Below are 18,107 nucleotides of genomic sequence, written 5' to 3'. Positions count from 1 at the left end.
TCAATAAAAATGTTTAGTTTATAATAGTGGACACAGTAAAGGCTTTGTATGTAATTACTGTGAACCAGTATATATGTGAATATATGTGTGTGTATAAGTATGTAAAGTCAGGGTTTTGACAAATACTGTTGCTACTTGCAACATACTACTATGGCACTTTCTATATTTCATTTTTGGTATAAAATGTTAAATATGACCCAGAAACTCCATCCTAAGTAATAAGATTCATAGCACCTCCATGTCTTCTGATTGTGGTTTATAAGTTTACATTAGCTGACACCTTTAATAACACTGAGGAAAAGTAGACTCCTTTTCTACTACAAGTTTCTTATTCTTCCAGTCTTCAATCCAGTTTATTTTTTTCATCTCAAAGTCACAGATAACATTAATCTATTAGCGTTATTGCAAATGATTTTTAGATAGTAGTTGTTGTAAGATTAATAAGATTAGGTCTGAGCTATTTATCCTAATAGGAATATAAGAACTAGGTATCTTTCATTGTAGGCATATAATTTTTACCCTTACTTTTTCTGGGCTTATTTTATGCTATGCCTCTCTAATCAAGACCTTTTTGTTAAAACATTAATGATTTCTGTTTAAAGAATGATAGACATAAAGTTGCAGAAAATGATAAATTATTATTTATTGAAAGACATCCAGTTGAGAAATATATGGCACATGATTATGATTACGTTCCACTAATTCCTATACTTTCTGAATTATACTTTCTGCTAATTCCAGAGAATTATTTTCATGCAGCAGTGGTAGGAAGCATTGATTATTATTATTTTTTTATGCCCATCCTCTTGATAAAGCATGTAACATCAAGAACTTTTAGTATAGTCATTTTCTACCATTTGAGTATGCAATACTCTAATGTGAAGAAATCTTAAGAGTCTTAAGTCTAGGATATTTAGACTGGTTATTTGTGACATACAAAATGTAGTTATATAAAACCAGTAGTACCTGGCTTCCGCCTATCTTTGTGTTGAAATTTTCCCATCATTTATGGCTTGTCCCAAGCACAAAATCCTGAGCAATGTGATACCAGGTATTGAAGTAACAGTAGCGCAGTTTGTGTTCACACACTGTTCAGGAGACCACGGGCTTATCTGAAGGTTTATCTGAAGGTTCTCTTTCTTCTGTAGTATCATTACATATTTCATCAGATATATCAGCTATAGTAGGGGTAGTCTGGGGAGTCAAAGTACGTCCAAACCCTTGATAGTGACCCACGGGGGAAGGTGGCACAGAAGAGGCAACAGAAATTGCATCTTGTGATGATGATGATAACAAGCTTGTATGTTCATTCTGATCTTGATCCTCGGGAAAAAATTTTTTCCTAGGATGTCCCATGACTGTCCTTCCTTTAAGGTAATATAAAGGTTTCCAAATTAGCCAAAAAGTAAGTATTCGTATTTTGCCTTTATAAACTTATATGCTAAAAATAAGCGCCCCTTCCCCCTCCTTATTTGAAGAGCCTTATTGTGGTACTGCTTTAAACAAAGTCTTTTAATCTCTTACGGTAAATAGCTACTAATCTGCCCTTACAAAAATTACCTATTTGGATAAATTCAATGACTGGTACTTACCAACATGCCTTACTTGTTCAGAAATATCATCCCTAATGTCTGAAACATCCCACATAGCAAGAAAGGAATCAAAGCATGAGCCCTCTTCTGCTTCTTGGACATATGGTTTGTATGAGAAAGTGTAGTGATGAGCAATAGCAGCCAGGAACATCTCAATACAAATAATAAAGTCCTACAACAAAAAAATCATCTTTAAGTCTAGTTTTGTAGGTAAAGGGAAAATACTATCTTCCTTTCCTTTTCAAAAGTACTTAAGTATCAATAGGTGGGGTTTTCCTCATAAGTATAATCATTTTCCACTTTCCAAAATAATTACTTTTTACCTCAAAAAACAACAACCACAAACAGCCAAAAATTTAAATCTATTTTGCATTAACTTAGTCAAGTATTTCTTAGCAAAGTACATAGAATGCTCAACCCACTGCTCAAGGACTAAGAGAAGAAGTGCAGAAAGATAAACTGACTAGGAATAACAAAATCTAGGTTGTATTCCTAGCTCTACTACAAATCAGGAATTAATGACTAATTTCTCTAGGGTTTCTCCATTTCACCTGTAAAGTGAGGATAACAGTAATGCCATAGCCTGCACATTGTCAGGTTTAAGATAAAATGTTTTATATAAACATGCTTAACAAATAGTCAAGTTCTATTGAATTTAGAGATAGCACTACTTACCTGGAGACCTGTAGCCACAGCTTCTACAGTTCGCCATTCCCATGTGTGCTTTTCAGAAATAACGCCAACTTTTACCAACAAAGCAATAACTACAGCTTGCCTATATGTTAGGAAAAGGTAAATGCCAAATCTATATCAAGCATAAAATGAGCAATTGTTTTAAAAATATGCCATTTTAAAAAGTTAAACCCCAGCACAACCTGTGGACCATCACTACCACCACCACACCCTGCCTTTATAGCATAATCTTGAAGACACTGTCTATATTAAATATACTTTTACTTGCTTTACAAATTTACTCTTCTAGTAGAGTTTCATCACATAAATTTGGATTATGTATTCTTGGAACTTCACTATTTGGCTTATGTCTTTTTGTTTTGAAAGTGTGTGAACTTAAGTTAGATTTAAGTTGTTCCTATACATAGATGATGCCTAACACACTGTACAATAGGCACTTAAAATGAAATAAAACCACTGGCTGGTGTGCTCAGTGGTTTGAGTATCAGCCTGCACATCAAAAATGGTCACAGGTTCATTCCCCAGCTTCGGTCGTCGGGGTGCCTGTGGGAGGCAAGCAGTTGATGTGTCTCTCTCACATTGATATTTCTCTCTCCCTCCCTTCCACTCTCTCTAAAAAGCAATGGAAAAAATATCCTCGTGAGGATTAACAAAAAATAAGAATACAATGAAATAAAGGGTGGATACTTAAATGTTATTTATACATGTGTTCATTATTCAAATTATTTTAAACATTTGAAACCAGTCTTGTTTGAAGTACTGGAATTAGAGACAAACTTAGAAGGGGTCTAATTCTAACACAGGGAGTCATACTGAGCATTTCAAGCAAATCTCCGGATGTGACCCTAGGCTAAATTTCATCAGCTAATAATGAAGACAGACACACTTTCATAGTTCTACAGATAAGAATAGTCACTCAATGTTGCTTGTAATGGTGAAACAATTAGGAACCTAAATGCCAATAGGAGATTGGTTAAAAAGTTACATCCACACGACAGAATACTGAGCAAAACCAAAAACCTAAACAAAATTATATTTTACTTTATTGGCAAAGAATTATATCCACAATATACTGAACATAACAAGTTCTTTTAAGTTTTTGTAGTATAGAACTTTCTACGGAGTTTTAATAACACAATAATTCTGGGTGGTGGGATTAAGAATTTTTTCTTTTTCCACTTTTATTTTGTATGTTGTTAAATTTGATGTGTTTCTGGCTCTTTTATCATCCACCCTATAACTAATGGGACCATGTATAATTTTAACTGTTTTTTCTTGTTAATTCTCACCCAAGGATATTTTTTCCATTGATTTTTAGAGAGTGGAAGGGAGGGAAGGAGGGGGGGAAGGGGAGAGAGGACGAGGAAGAAGAGAAACAGAGAAATATCAATGTGAGAGAGACACATTGACTGGTTACCTCCACATGAGCGCTGACCAGGGTTAAGTATCAAACCTGCAACCAGGTAAGTGCCCTTGACGAATCAACCCGTGACCCTTTGGTGCTCTGGCTGATGCTCTAGACCAGTGGTTCCCAACCTTTTTTTGGCCATGCCCCACCTAAGCATTTCTAAAATCCTGATGCCCCCCTGTGACATGTAATTCTTATTATTCAAAAAGTGAACTCCTATTCATGTGGAAGAAGCCTAAAAGGCCATTAACTTGGTCTAAACAATCTTCCAAAGAATATGGCATCCATCCAAGAGAAAAATAAAAGAACGAAAGGACAGTTGAAGTACTGAGGTAGAAATCACTAAGAAACGGTTAAAAAAAATCATAATATGAAGTGATATGAAAAAATAGCACAAAGTTTCAAAACATAATAGAGAACTAAAATGCATAACTATGTCACTATATTTATATACTGTATTTGAGGCCCCTTGAACCATAAGAACTGCAAAAAATTCACTGTTAATAACTCATTCTCAAATTGCCCCCCTTAAAATTCAAATTGCCCCCCCTGTGGGGCATGTGCCCCATGTTGGGAACCACTGCTCTAACCAATGAACCCACTGGCCAGGACTGCCTTTAAAAATATTTTTATTTTTTCACTTTCTTTTTTTCTTTTTTATTAATGTATCCTTATCCTCCTATTGCCCCCACCCCCCACTCATGTCCTTACCTACTAATGAATATTTTCTCACATTATTAAATATTCTATTTTACTGCAAACTGCAAAGTACTCTCTTATGTGAAAACACCATGTTTATTTATTTATTTATTTTTAAATATTTTATTGATTTTTACAGAGAGGAAGGGAGAGGGAGAGAGAGCCAGAAACATCGATGAGAGAGAAACATCGATCAGCTGCCTCCTGCACGCCCCCCCCACTGGGGATGTGCCCGCAACCAAGGTATATGCCCTAGACCGGAATTGAACCCTATGCCCTAGACCGGAATTGAACCCAGGACCCTTGAGTCTGCAGGCCAACGCTCTATCCACAGAGCCACACCGGTTCTGGCACACACCATGTTTATTTTAATGATTTCTTTAGTGATTCTTCTAGGGTTGAGACATTTAGGTTGTTTCAAAGTATTTTTTTTTTAATTTTTAAAATGTTTTTTATTAATTTTTGGAGAGAGGAAGGGAGTGGGATAGAGAGATAGAAACATCGATAACATCAATGAGAGAGACACATGGATCAGCTGCTTCCTGCACACCCCCTCCACCCCTACTGGGGATGGAGCCTGCAACCCGGCATGTGCCCTGGCTGGTAATCGAACCAGTGACTTCTTGGTTCCTGGGTTGATGCTCAACCACTGAACCCACACTGGCCGGGCTCAAATTATTTTCTTCTTATAAATGTTACAGTGGCCATCTGGTTATTTCCTTACGAAAAACCAAGAAGGGATAAAAGGATGAACTTTTTAAAAGGTAATTAGTGACATTTTAATTCATCTTCTATATTAAAACTACTTAAAAAATCCTCCCTAGTCAACAGTTTTATTGTCCTTAGGAAATGAGAACACTGAAGATAAAGTAACACTTACCAAAAAGAAACAAAAACCACCAGCTTTACACAAAGGAACTTGCCAACAGGCTGGATTGGACTCAGTTCTTCCTTCAGTACTTTATAAAATAGCAGCAGACAGTACATGGCAAACTGGAAACAATCAAGATTAACAATTAAACTTCTTCATTAAGAATAACTAAATAGGGTGTTAGAAATATTAAAGTTATAAAGCTAAGACCTGGTACAGAGTAATGTTTCAGGCAAATTTTTCTAGGCTTTATTATGGTATTTTTAGATTAACAACAAGCTTTTATAGTTTACTGTGGATGAATATATGTGATAGGAAATTTCTCAGAAGAGATGTATAACATTTCCCCTGAAAATGGTTTTAAGTGTTCACTTATTGGGGCCCAGAAACAATGAACAAATGACGGCCATGCATAGAAGAAATTAAAACATTATCTGCTTAGTAATGGCTTTTGTACACAAATTATCATTACTTTTTAAGGGTTGAGCCATTCATTATAAGTCACATTAAAAAAAGTTCTTTTCAATAAAACTGTAAACATGATATCTGAAAGTAAGGAATCAGGGAAACAATTTTTCTCAAGGGCAGAATGTTAACCCAGTTTTACTTACTTTTATATAATAAATGCTCAAGACTTAACTATTTTAAAAAATTAGTTGTAATTACCTAATGTAGTGTTGCATAGCAGTAAACATTTTTCTAAAAGTTTACTTTTTCCATTAAAATGTTCACTTAAGATATTTAGAATATCAAAACAGTAACATATTAAATTGCTCATAGACCCATCATCCAACTAAAATGGTTTTTAACAGGCATCATCAACTAAAAACAAAATTTTGTTGCCTGATTATTCTCCCCCCCTTAACCTTACTTTCCATAGGTTTCATAAAAATTATTTTTAATAACTGCCAGCCGAAACCAGTTTGGCTCAGTGGATAGAGCGTCGGCCTGCGGACTGAAAGGTCCCAGGTTCGATTCCGGTCAAGGGCATGTACCTGGGTTGCGGGCACATCCCCAGTAGGAGATGTGCAGGAGGCAGCTGATCGATGTTTCTCTCTCATCGATGTTTCTAACTCTCTATCTCTCTCCCTTCCTCTCTGTAAAAAATCAATAAAATATATTTAAAAAAAAATAAAAAAATAAAAAAATTATTTTTAATAACTGCCAAATATTTTGGCCAGTGGAAGGACCATAGTACATTTCACGAGTCCCTACCACTGGGTTTAGTATTGTTTTTAGCCTTTCACTATTACAAACAAGGGCAGGGTCCCAGATTGCGAGAGGGCGCAGGCCAGGCTGACGGACACCTCCCCTCCTGCTGCCGCCCCCTCCCCCCCTCCCCTGCCGCACAAATTTTGTGCACCGGGCCTCTATATACAATGACAATCAAAGCATAAGTACTTCTGACCATTACTTGAGGATGCATTCCCAGAAATGGAATTACTGGTCCCAAAGAATATAAACATGTGAAAAAACTTTAAATACACAGGCATTTGGTTAAATTTTTTTTTTAATTTTTATTTATTTTTAGAGAGAGAAACATTGACTTGTTTCAAATCTATCCATGTACCCATCAGTTGATGCTTGTATGTGCCCTGAGTGGGGACTGAACCTGCAACCTAGGTGTATTGGGATGATGCTCTAACCAACTGAGCTACAGAGCCAAGGCCTGGGCATTTTTAAAAAAATATATATTTTATTGATTTTTTACAGAGAGAAAGGGAGAGGGATAGAGAGTTAGAAACATCGATCAGCCGCCTCCTGCACACTCCCCACTGGGGATGTGCCCGCAACCAAGGTACATGCCCTTGACTGGAATTGAACCCGGGACCCTTGAGTCCACAGGCGGATGCTCTATCCATTGAGCCAAACCGGTTAGGGCGGCCTGGGCATTTTTATTCTAAACCTCTAAAACCACAAATGCATGCCACACATTCTAAATTACTATTTTGCTGAAAGTATTAAAAGATTTTAAATAAAGTGTACATTAAGTTGAAATAATCAGATAGTTAATATTTGAGCATTTCAGTATCTAGAACATAATTTTTTTAAACTTGGCATTCTCAATTTGCCTTTAATCCCAAATATATGAGAGAATCTTACTGAATATGCCTAGATATTTTTTTTAAGGGAGGGCACTGTGCTTTTATTTACGATATATCCATAAATTGTGCAATAAGTACCCAGAACCAATGAACAAACACAATAAGCAGGTCAATATATGTCACCAAATAATTAGCAAAGATATAATACCTTTATATATGTATAAAGATATAAATTACAGCTTCTTGAAATTCTTCCTATAAATCTAACTTCAAGATAAAAAAGTAATAATTAAGCTTTATTCCCAAAGAAACTTTCCCTAAGAATCTAGAGTTATAAATACTAATTTAGTACAGTTAGAATGCGTACTTACTTACCAATTGTGACATATTGTTTATTATAACCAAGTAAGTCCAAGCATTTGAAAAACTAAAGTTGCCTTCATCATATACACCAAGCAGCTCACAGATTCTAAATATGATAAAAATGAGATAACTTTATGATTAAATAATAAATACAGCATGGACAGCAATACTTAAATTTAGAAGTCAGTTTATTTAAAAGACCCGATAGATAATTACTTGATTTTGGTCATAGAGGTGGTTCAAAAATAAAAACATTTTTTCTAGAAATGTTACATGATTGTACCTCCAATTTGAAGTAAATCCACAGTAAGACACAAACATTGAACTGGAAAGGTTATTATATATAGATTCAAAAAAATTATGCTGCCTTATTTTCAAAAGCTTGATTGTTATAAAATGCAGGTCTATAAGTACAACTACTGTTTTCACCCAAATTGTCTTGGAGGTAAATTTTTTTTTAAAGAATAGTTCATTGATTTTTAGAGAAGAAGGGAAAAGAGAGAAACATCAATATGAGAGTGTAACGTGGATGAGCTGTCTCCTGCATGCCCTACTGGTGACTGAGCCCACAACCCGGGCATCTGCCCTGTTCGGGAATCGAACCAGCAACCTTTCTGGTGCACGAGATGATGTCCAAGCAACCGAGCCACACAGGCCAGGGCTTGGAGGTAAATTTTATGAAGACCCACATCTAAGTATTAACTTATATGATTACCTAGTTTCTAAACTGCAGAAAATAAAGCATGCCTTCATAAATAAGTGAATCAGTCTTAACCAGGGGTGGGCAAACTTTGACTCGAGGGCCACAGTGGGTTCTTAAACTGGACTGGAGGGCCGGAACAAAAGCATGGATGGAGTGTTTGTGTGAACTAATATAAATTCAAAGTAAACATCATTACATAAAAGGGTACGGTCTTTTTTTTTTTTTTTTTTTTTTAGTTTTATTCATTTCAAACGGGCCAGATCCGGCCCGTGGGCCGTAGTTTGCCCACGGCTGGTCTTAACTCTAAGGTAAATATCACTAAAAATTGCTAGCTCAAAGGCAGAATAAATAATTGAACATTTCTCTCCCTTGTCTTCCCTTTCTTCCTCTGTAACCATGCAGAATGTTAGTTATGATTAGCAGATAAAATATGTAATCTACCTGCTTTAAATTATTTGATGTTTTTAAATTTTTAGGGAATAACTGTTACTAGGTAGCTTAATTTTACCTCAAGTGCTAAGCCTCGACAGAATTATTTAAAAATATGATTTCTACCTTGGAATATAGTGTTCATATTCTAACTTAACTACTGAGAAAATAAAAGCATGCAATGAATCTAAAGTAGCATACTTTAACTTCATGTAATAGAGGTTTCTGTAAAGCTATGTGAACTAGTATTTAAAAAAGAAAGTAGTTTTTAAATGATTTCTGGAAAGCTCTAGAGAGAATGTTAGTTAGAAGAATTCTGTGGCAAATCTTTGCCTATAAATGGTCACCTTATTTCATATAGTCGGGTTTCTATATATTGTGTTTTTTAAATAAGACTACACCTGTGTTATAAACAAGTAAATTAATGTTCTTTAGATGTTTTTCTACTCAGTTGTTCCACATAAGAGCATGAAGACTTGGAAAAAAATAAACGATAATAGAAGCTCTATGTACTTACAAAGCAATGATGGTGGTGAATGGTCTGACAACTGTATACTGCAATACACCCAGTTTGCACCTAAACAGCAATACTCTGCCAAAAAAAAGAACTTAGCATTTTCAACTACTCATTTAAATAGTACCAGATTTTCTGCAAAGTTCCCAAATTAAAGTCACTTTGACAAACGATGCCATATTTATATTTAATTCTTTTAACTTAGTCATTCTAAATGGCGACTGGGGAAGAATGTGGGTGGCAGCAAACAAATTATTTAAATACTATTTTAAAAATTATTTGACAACTACATCTTCTGCAGGACCCCCTTCCTGTGTATAGTGTCAAATTAGTGAATAGTGCTGCACAGATCAAAAGAAAAAAAGTGGGTCCCTGTGTGTTTCTGGAAGGAAAACTGACTAACAAATGAAGTGCGTGTGTGCATGCATATGTGAAATGTAAATGTATCATTTACATTTTAAGATTCAGTTTCCTTTCAAGGTTGGTAGTTAAGTGGCATTCCAGAGACTATCACTGACTAGATACTCTGAAAGGACAAAATAAAAATCCTATATAAACAACAGTTTTTATTCTACTGCTGGGCTCAATATAGAGGAAATATCACAAGCAGTAACAAACAAAAACAAAAAAGTCCCAAAACACAACTACCAAAAAAAAGGCTTTCACCTGAGAGCCTTGTGTAAGTCTTAAAAGACCAAGCGGATCTGAGAACAAATGCTTATTTAGCATTCCTATCAGGAAAACTGGTCATCACTGTCATGTATTACGAATCCCCTAACTTAAGAATTACATCTAGGATGAGAATATTGTGAGTCTGGTATGCAGACCTTCAGACGCTGTGTTACTAGGTCTGAATAACTATTGGGGTTCTGTGTGCTGAGGTGGTTCACTCCAACGTACAAGTAAGCGTGCTCCCTGTGGTGGTGTGTCTAGGAATTGAACTTGGGCTGTTGCAAGATCTCTTGATGAGTATCCTTTGGCTGCACGTGGTGTGCTTCCTGTCCCGTAAGCTTTACAAAGCTTAAGTTGGAGCTGGTTAAACCTACAGTGTTCTATAAGCTGATTGCACACCAAACCTGAGACCATTAAGGGGGACTACATAGATGGATTAAATAGCCAATTAGATACCATTGAAAGCTGTGGAGAATTAAAGAACTAGGAGATTTATCTGAAAGAACTGCTGAGACAGAGACAATGTAAATGACAATTACAAAGAACGAAACAGAATCAATTGTAACATATAATCAGAGTTACAAAAGACAGAGTAGAGGAAAGGCAAAATCAGAAGAGATTATGGCTGAAAACTTTTCAGAACTGATGAAAAACATGAATCTACATGATTGAGGCACATTGTAAATTAAGCAGGACTGAAACAAAACCAAAAAAACCTAGATACTTCATAAGTGCAAAACATCAAAGACAGATAAGGTCTTAAATGCATTTGGGAGACAGGTCACCTATAATGGAGAGACAATTAGATTGACAGTAGAGGGTTAACAGTAAAAACCGAAGCCAGAATTAGGTGGAATAAACTCTTCAAAATGCTCGGAGAAAATTCCTGTCAACGTAAGAACTACATCCAGCAAAATTATCTTTCAAGAATTACATCCAGCAAAACTATCTTTCAAGAATGAGGTCAAAATAAAGATACTTTGGATAAGTATAAAACTAAAGGAATTCTTAAAACACTTTTAAGGAAGTGATTCTAGACAGATGAACTGAGATGCAAGGAGTGAATGTAGAACTTAAAGTAAAATGTATAGTTTTAAATGCATGTTAAAGGAAGAAAAGCTGTAAATTAAAAAGCTAAGGCTCTAATATGTTAGGAAAAGAACAAAGTAAACCAAAAGAAATGAAAAAGGAAAAAACAGAGCAGAAATAATGGAATAGAAAACAAATACATTCTAGAGAGACTCAAAACAAAAAATCAGTCCTTGAGACAACTAGGGAAACTTCTGGCAAGATTTTTCAAGAAAAAGATAAAGATACTAATAACATTAGAAATGGAAAAGGAGTCATCATAATAGATTCAAGAGAGATGAAGTTATAAACTAATGTAGCCCATATATTTTAAAACTTTATTCTGCCCAATTCCTAAAAAGTATAACTACACACACACACACACACACACACACACACACACACACACACACGATTCCAGAAACAACAGGAAGTCTGTCTTCCCACAATGAAAAGTCCAGGCTTAATCTTTCAAGGTATAGTTCACAATCTCTTCTTATAATAGACAAATAAAAGGCAGTAATTCCTATTCAGGCAGTATAACCTGGATATCAAAACCAAACAGGGAAGGTATAAGAAAGGAAACTAGTAGTCCAATTGTAATTACGTAAACATTCTAAACAAAATATTAGCAAACCAAATCTTGTAGAAAAACAGATGATTCATCATAACCACTTTAAATTTGTCCTTGAAAGCAAGGTTTTAACTTAATCTAATTCACTACATTAATAGGTTAAAGGTGAAAAACCATGATCATTTCACTAGATATAGAAAAAGCATATGATTTTGTCATTAACTAGCTATATCATCTTGAGTAAATTAATTTCTGCAGGCCCTGGTTTCCACTTGTAAAAGGGTGTTAATGAAATGATTTTTAAGGTTTACACCCACAATATTTTAAGTTTTCTATTTAGAATGAATAATGTAAAAGAAACGAACTTATGTGTGGATTATAAAAATGTGTTGTTTTAGTCTTCAAACTTGACTATGAACTACTCAAGGTTAGGGACTCAGCTTTTTTTGTCCTGCTCATAGTACTTAACACAGCTTTGCAGAGAACTGGCAGCTTAAATAAAACCAAAACATAAAAGAAATAAAACGAAGCATACTTACTCTCCCATAGTCCATGGTGGACAGCAACATAAAGGAGGGAAATGTTTCTGTTGATCTTTGGCTTCCAGGATTAATACCAGATTCGGATACCGGTTAGTTAGATAATTGGTAAGGAATCCCATAAAGTTGTAAATGACATAAGCTTCGTAACATTCTCTGCAGGTATCCACATATATTGCAATGCTGGGATATTTCAAAGCTACCCACTATAAAAAAGCACAGATGTTAAAAATAGTCGCAGCTAAGATAAAATGAATCACCACTCCAATTCATGGTATTTTGAACTTGCCACATACCAGACAATCTGTGAGGTGAATTTCTAAAAGCAGTAAACATTTTGGATATTGGTAAATGAAATGTCCATGTTTGGGGGTAAATAATGAATACAACGAAGCTAAATTACATTCACTTGTTTTTTTTTTTTTTTTTTTTTTTTAAGATATTTTATTGAACTTTTACAGAGAGGAAGGGAGAGGATAGAGAGTCAGAAACATCGATGAGAGAGAAACATCGATCAGCTGCCTCCTGCACATCTCCTACTGGGGATGTGCCTGCAACCCAGGTACATGCCCTTGACCGGAATCGAACCTGGGACCTTTCAGTCTGCAGGCTGACGCTCTATCCACTGAGCCAAACCGGTTTCGGCGACTTGGGTTTTTAAATAAAATCTGAAATCTTTCTTGACATAATCATAGAAAATGCTGTGAAAAACATTTCCTTTATATTGAATCAAATTAAAGCAGTCACCTGTAACAAGTGTGGTAAGATCCATTGGGAAGGTTTTTTTGTTGTTGTTGAAATGAAAGATTTAGTAAGTAAAAAGGATGATGATATCAATTTAAACATTGTATTCTTTTAGGGCTAAGAGTGATTAATCTGAAATTTTAAAAGATCAAGCAAAGAAAACAGCTATAGTTTTTTTTTCTTTGTTCTTTTTTTAAAATAAGAGAACGTTTATTTAGAAACTCATCATAGAGGTAGGAGTGAGTGGTAGAAGAAATGGGCGCAGGAGGAAGAAGAGGGGAAGGGGAAAGGCGAGGGCATGCTCAGGGGAGATCGCTAACAGCTATAGATTTTAAAAAATGTTAAATGTCTGCCTTCTCTACTGTCATACTTTACCTTCTTTATCAACACTGAAAACAAGTGAACCTTTTCACTTTTCTTCTTAATTTGATCCTTAGTGTCAAATACTTTCATTACTTTAAGCATTCTGCAAGTATAGTTAGTATCTTCCAAAAAGTCCTTAGTTAATGAGATAAAATGAAACATACTTACACTATCTAAACTGTATATGGGTACCATCCAAAGAATCCTATTTGGAGAGCAAAACATAAATTAAAAACATTTTACATTATATTTATGAAGTCAGTCAGTCAACACAACACTAATACAGTAGATTCAAAATACGTTAAGATTTACCTTATTATTGGTTTCTGTAGTTCAGGTTGTGTATAATGCACTAAATGTTGCAATATCCCCCATAGTGATATAGGTATAGTCAACAACAAAAATATTCCAGCAATAAACCAAGCCTTGGTGTGTATTCCAACCTTAAGAAGCAGAAGAACACGCTGGTATAAATTCTCTGATATTAAAAGTAAAGAGCTAAATATTTTTATTTTTTAAATTTCCATTTATTTGATTATTAATGGGGCTTAATATTTTCCAAATGACTAGTAGCCATTTTTTATTTATTCTTTAATAAGCAGCCTATTCTTACTTTTGTAGAGGGAGGGAGCAGAGTTTTCCTCATGGGATTGAGCATTTTTCCTCATGGGGCTTTTTGTAATAGTGTTGTGAACATTAACAATGTTAACATCATGTCATTTTCCCTCAGCTGACTTGGCCTTTAGAGTTGATTATTGTGTTTGGAGATATACAGAATTTTCAAATATTCTACACAACTCAAATCTACCTACATTTTCTGCAAATTCTGTTACACAACATGTTAGTAGAACATTTACTAAATGCTGACTATATCAGATACTTTAACATGCATTAAGTCTTTTAACCCTCCTATTTAATAAATAATGCAACAACTACTGTTCAAGTAAACTGTGTTAATATATGCTATCCCTTTTATGCATAACAATATCAACTCAGGATATTACACTTAAAAAAGCTCTAAACTTGTATGCATGCATATAAGCATAACCAATGGATAGACACCAGGGGATGAGGGCATGAGTGGGGGATGGGGGACAACGGGGGGATAATATCTTAATCAATAAAGGGAAAAAAATAAAAAAATAAAAGCTCTAATTTCTCTTTTAGGTCAATATCTAATCAATATTCTATCCTGTAAAAGCTTAATTTCTAAAAATATACTTTGAATTATCTCATCCTAAGTAGAGTTGCAATAAGGCACATACTTTTTGATAAAAAACAAATTTATTTGAACCTCTGTTATATCTGAGGTGCCCTTGAGAATAAATTTTATACTAACTTGGACTCTTGCCTTAAAGAGTGTGAATTCTTTTAATAAAAAAAAGGCAAATGCTAACTTTTTAAAGGAAAAAAGGTAGGCATTTATTTTTGGTACTTGAGGGATTTGAGCAGTTAATTAAAATAGAACTGAAGTCCACAACTTCTAGTTTTACAGTTTTGACAGTAAAAGGTGGTCAAAGATTAAAGAAGCAGAAAACAAAAGAATACTGACAAATATATTTTTATAACAATAAATTCCTACATTAAACTGTATGGAGAACTTAAAAAGCAAATATGAAAGCCTTGCCGAATGCTGGAGATTACTCAAAGCAGTCAGTGAAAGGCAAACGTGTGGAGTGAAAGTTCTGAAAGGAATGTCTGAGCAATCATATTCCAGGGATTTCTGCTTGACTAAATGTCATTTAAAAGTGAGTATTCATTTTAGTGATGACCTAAAGTAATAATAAAAATAAAAAAGTCTACTATAAGGTGATCACTAGGAACAGTATTGCCACGTAATTTTAATGCCCACAGTTGTCTTTATGATTGCCTTAGTGCCAAAAAGTAGAACTTGATAGTAGACTTAAGAGAAAAATGATGTGTCTGTGACTAATAAAGGCAAAGTGTGCTGAAAGGGAAAAAGTTCTTTTTCAAACGATCAGAAAAGAAGTGACTAGATAACTGAGTCATTTCAGTATCGTGATGCCAAATTTAAAATATCTTGCATTATGGAGTTAGTACCATTTTTACATTGTCAGTGGTAGTTGAGTTTCATCTGTACACATTAATGCCATTAATTTGAATTACTGGTTTTACAGCTGTTTTGATTTTTGAACTATATGAAAAGCCATATGTATAAGAAATTTAAATTCTTTGATGCATATTTAAGCAACATAATAAAATAAGTCACCTCTAGGTATCTGTAGCAGTTAATATAATTATTACATTGATTTTAATTTAATTTACATTTATCTCTGAATTATGCACACTTGAGACACACTGACATAAGGATACCATTAACATATTACATTTCTCAGCCATGAGTAGGGTTTCCTGGCTCACAAAACAAGGGGGAGATAAGCAGCCGAGATTTTTTCCCCCCCACTAAGGTAATTTGAAGAAAGTAGAGAGGAAAGAAAAGGCCATTAAAGATGAGCATCCAGGAGTGAGATAATTGTCCCTCAGTGGAATGCTTTCAGAGCAGAGTACAGAGGAATAGGAGAGCATTTTCCCCAATCCTCCTGAGGGGAAGAGAGAAGCACTAACATAGAGGGTAGCTACTTGGGGCATGAAGACCAGAGGGCAGAGTAAAATGACTGCAGAGGATCGTGACATTTGTGCATTTAATTTACTTGACTTCAATTATACATACTTGGCCAAGTAAGAGAGTGAAAGAAATAGCTTAAATAGTGTAGACGGTCATCTTGCCGTTCCAAAAAATGTGTGCGCCCCACCATGGCCATGTGACCAGCTTTAGGAACCTCGTTTCCTACAATCTCAGTTCCCATCCACTTCAGTGAGCACTGTGATTCTAGTGTTTAAAAGACATGCGTTTTTATACAAAACTGTCTCTAAATATCAACTACTTTATCTAAGGCTCAGGCAGATGCTACAACTTCGCCTTAGGTGTTCAACTGAGAACCTAATCCCAACTGAGATGCTATTACAGAAGAAAAAGAATTGCTGCTCCAATGCAAGAATAGTGATGCTATTTTAAAAACAACTGTGGTAATTAGGGCTTACTGAGCACCTACTGTGTGCTGAGCAGAGTGTTAAGTGTTTTGGATACACAAACTCATTTAGTGAATAATGATGAAGAGAATGATAAGGGTAATTAATACATGTAGAGCACTTTACCACAATGTCACGTTAGCCACTTGTCTCAGTTTTCATTTCTATAGAATGAAGATAATACCTATGCTTCTAGGATATCAAGAATGTTAAATAAAATTATATCCAATTATTGGGAACATGCTATAGATAAGTGTTTAGAACCTTAAAAACCAAAACACAACAAGGGAAAAACAACAACCCTGCTCTCCTAATCCCACACTCCTATCTACTATGCCATTCATTTCTTAGGTCCCCTTGGGAGTCAAAATACTCAAAACGAAAATGAACAAAAACTTGTTTTCATATCTTGATTCCACTTCTTACCCCACCACATTCATTTTTCAAACAACTCTCTCCAGTTTCAGCCATTACATTTCCATTGAACCATTATTAGGGTCACTATAAAATGACAATTTCTATCTTGTGAAGTCAGTGGATGGCTCAACACCACCAGAAACACACCTTTCCTGGCAATGCACTTCCCCTCTGGCTGCTACTCCTTTTTTGTTAAGTTCCCATTCTTCTACTTGACCTCTAACTCTTGGTGCTAGGTCCTTGGCCTTTTCTTCTTCCTTATAATGACATTCTTCTTCTTCTTTTTTTAAAAAAATATATTTTATTGATTTTTTACAGAGAGGAAGGGAGAGAGACAGAGAGTTAGAAACATCGATGAGAGAGAAACATCGATCAGCTGCCTCCGGCATACCCCCTGCTGGGGATGTGCCTGCAACCAAGGTACATGCCCTTGACCAGAATCGAACCTGGGACCCTTCAGTCTGCAGGCTGATGCTCTATCCACTAAGCCAAACTGGCTAGGGCGACATTCATCTTTATGGCTTTAAACACCATCTCCTTTCTGACAACTCCCATTAGTGCAATGGCCTTAAGGAGGGCGCATGCCCCTCATGATTGAGCAAGGCTTTCATGAAAACTCGGGAATTGAGGAAAGTTACAGGGGAATGGAGTGAGGTTGGTGTCAGGTCATGTTGGGCCTTAATGATCATGGTTAGGGATATTGACTTTTAATCTGGGACTAGGAGTGACTGGAAAACTTTGAAAAGAGGACACACTTTAATGTTTTAATTCAATACTTTTGCTGGTGTGTTGAGAATAGTCCAGGCAAAACATGATAAGAACTCAGCTCGGTGTTAGCAGTGGAGACTGCAGATTAAAATTTTCCTTAAAAGCGGCACTTAAAAAACTAGTTGAAACCAACAACTGAGAAGTCTTAAAATAGGTTGCTACTATGCATATCATTAACCATAACAGTATGTCCTATACCATACTCCAAACAAATACTTCAAAGTAAAAAATCCTCATTGGTATTAAGATGTCTTTGGTAAACAAGTTATGGAAAAACCTAAATATCCAACAAGTAGGAAATATTTAATGTGGTTGAACAGGATATTAACATTAAAAATAACTATATGGACTATGCCAGTATGGGAAAAGAAACAAAAAATAATTTAGTGAACATGCAGAAAACAAATGTATATTAAATACATCTTGTTTACTTATGTAAAAATCATTTCCACAATTAAAGGCCTCAAATTGAAGGCATGAAGAAGTACAAGTTGGGTTGCAGGCTTGATCCCTGGCCTTGATCAAATGTGCAGGAGGCAACCAATTGATGTGTCTCTCTTACATCGATGTGTCTCTTTCTCTGTCTCTCCCCTT

The 18,107-nt window shown here is 35.3% G+C and overlaps 1 protein-coding gene across 2 annotated transcripts in view; it reads right to left on the bottom strand.

The window, feature by feature from the left end:
* Positions 1-618: 618 nt before the first annotated feature.
* Positions 619-18,107, bottom strand: part of TMEM184C (transmembrane protein 184C) — an 18,740-nt gene continuing 1,251 nt past the window's right edge. For both annotated transcript variants that reach the window (XM_036312920.1, XM_036312921.1), the window contains 9 exons: positions 13,590-13,720; positions 13,446-13,482; positions 12,171-12,376; positions 9,321-9,395; positions 7,684-7,777; positions 5,273-5,385; positions 2,268-2,367; positions 1,593-1,764; positions 619-1,367 (listed from right to left, as the gene is read on the bottom strand). In XM_036312920.1, coding sequence (XP_036168813.1) covers positions 1,093-1,367; positions 1,593-1,764; positions 2,268-2,367; positions 5,273-5,385; positions 7,684-7,777; positions 9,321-9,395; positions 12,171-12,376; positions 13,446-13,482; positions 13,590-13,720 — 1,203 coding nt within the window. In that variant the 3' untranslated portion in view covers positions 619-1,092. The remainder of the gene's footprint in view (positions 1,368-1,592; positions 1,765-2,267; positions 2,368-5,272; positions 5,386-7,683; positions 7,778-9,320; positions 9,396-12,170; positions 12,377-13,445; positions 13,483-13,589; positions 13,721-18,107) is intronic.

This window comes from Myotis myotis, unplaced genomic scaffold (assembly GCF_014108235.1).
Source record: "Myotis myotis isolate mMyoMyo1 unplaced genomic scaffold, mMyoMyo1.p scaffold_m19_p_6, whole genome shotgun sequence".
NCBI classification, from domain to species: domain Eukaryota; kingdom Metazoa; phylum Chordata; class Mammalia; order Chiroptera; family Vespertilionidae; genus Myotis; species Myotis myotis.
Note: the sequence above shows the minus strand (reverse complement) of the source record. Positions and strands in the feature narration are given on the sequence as shown.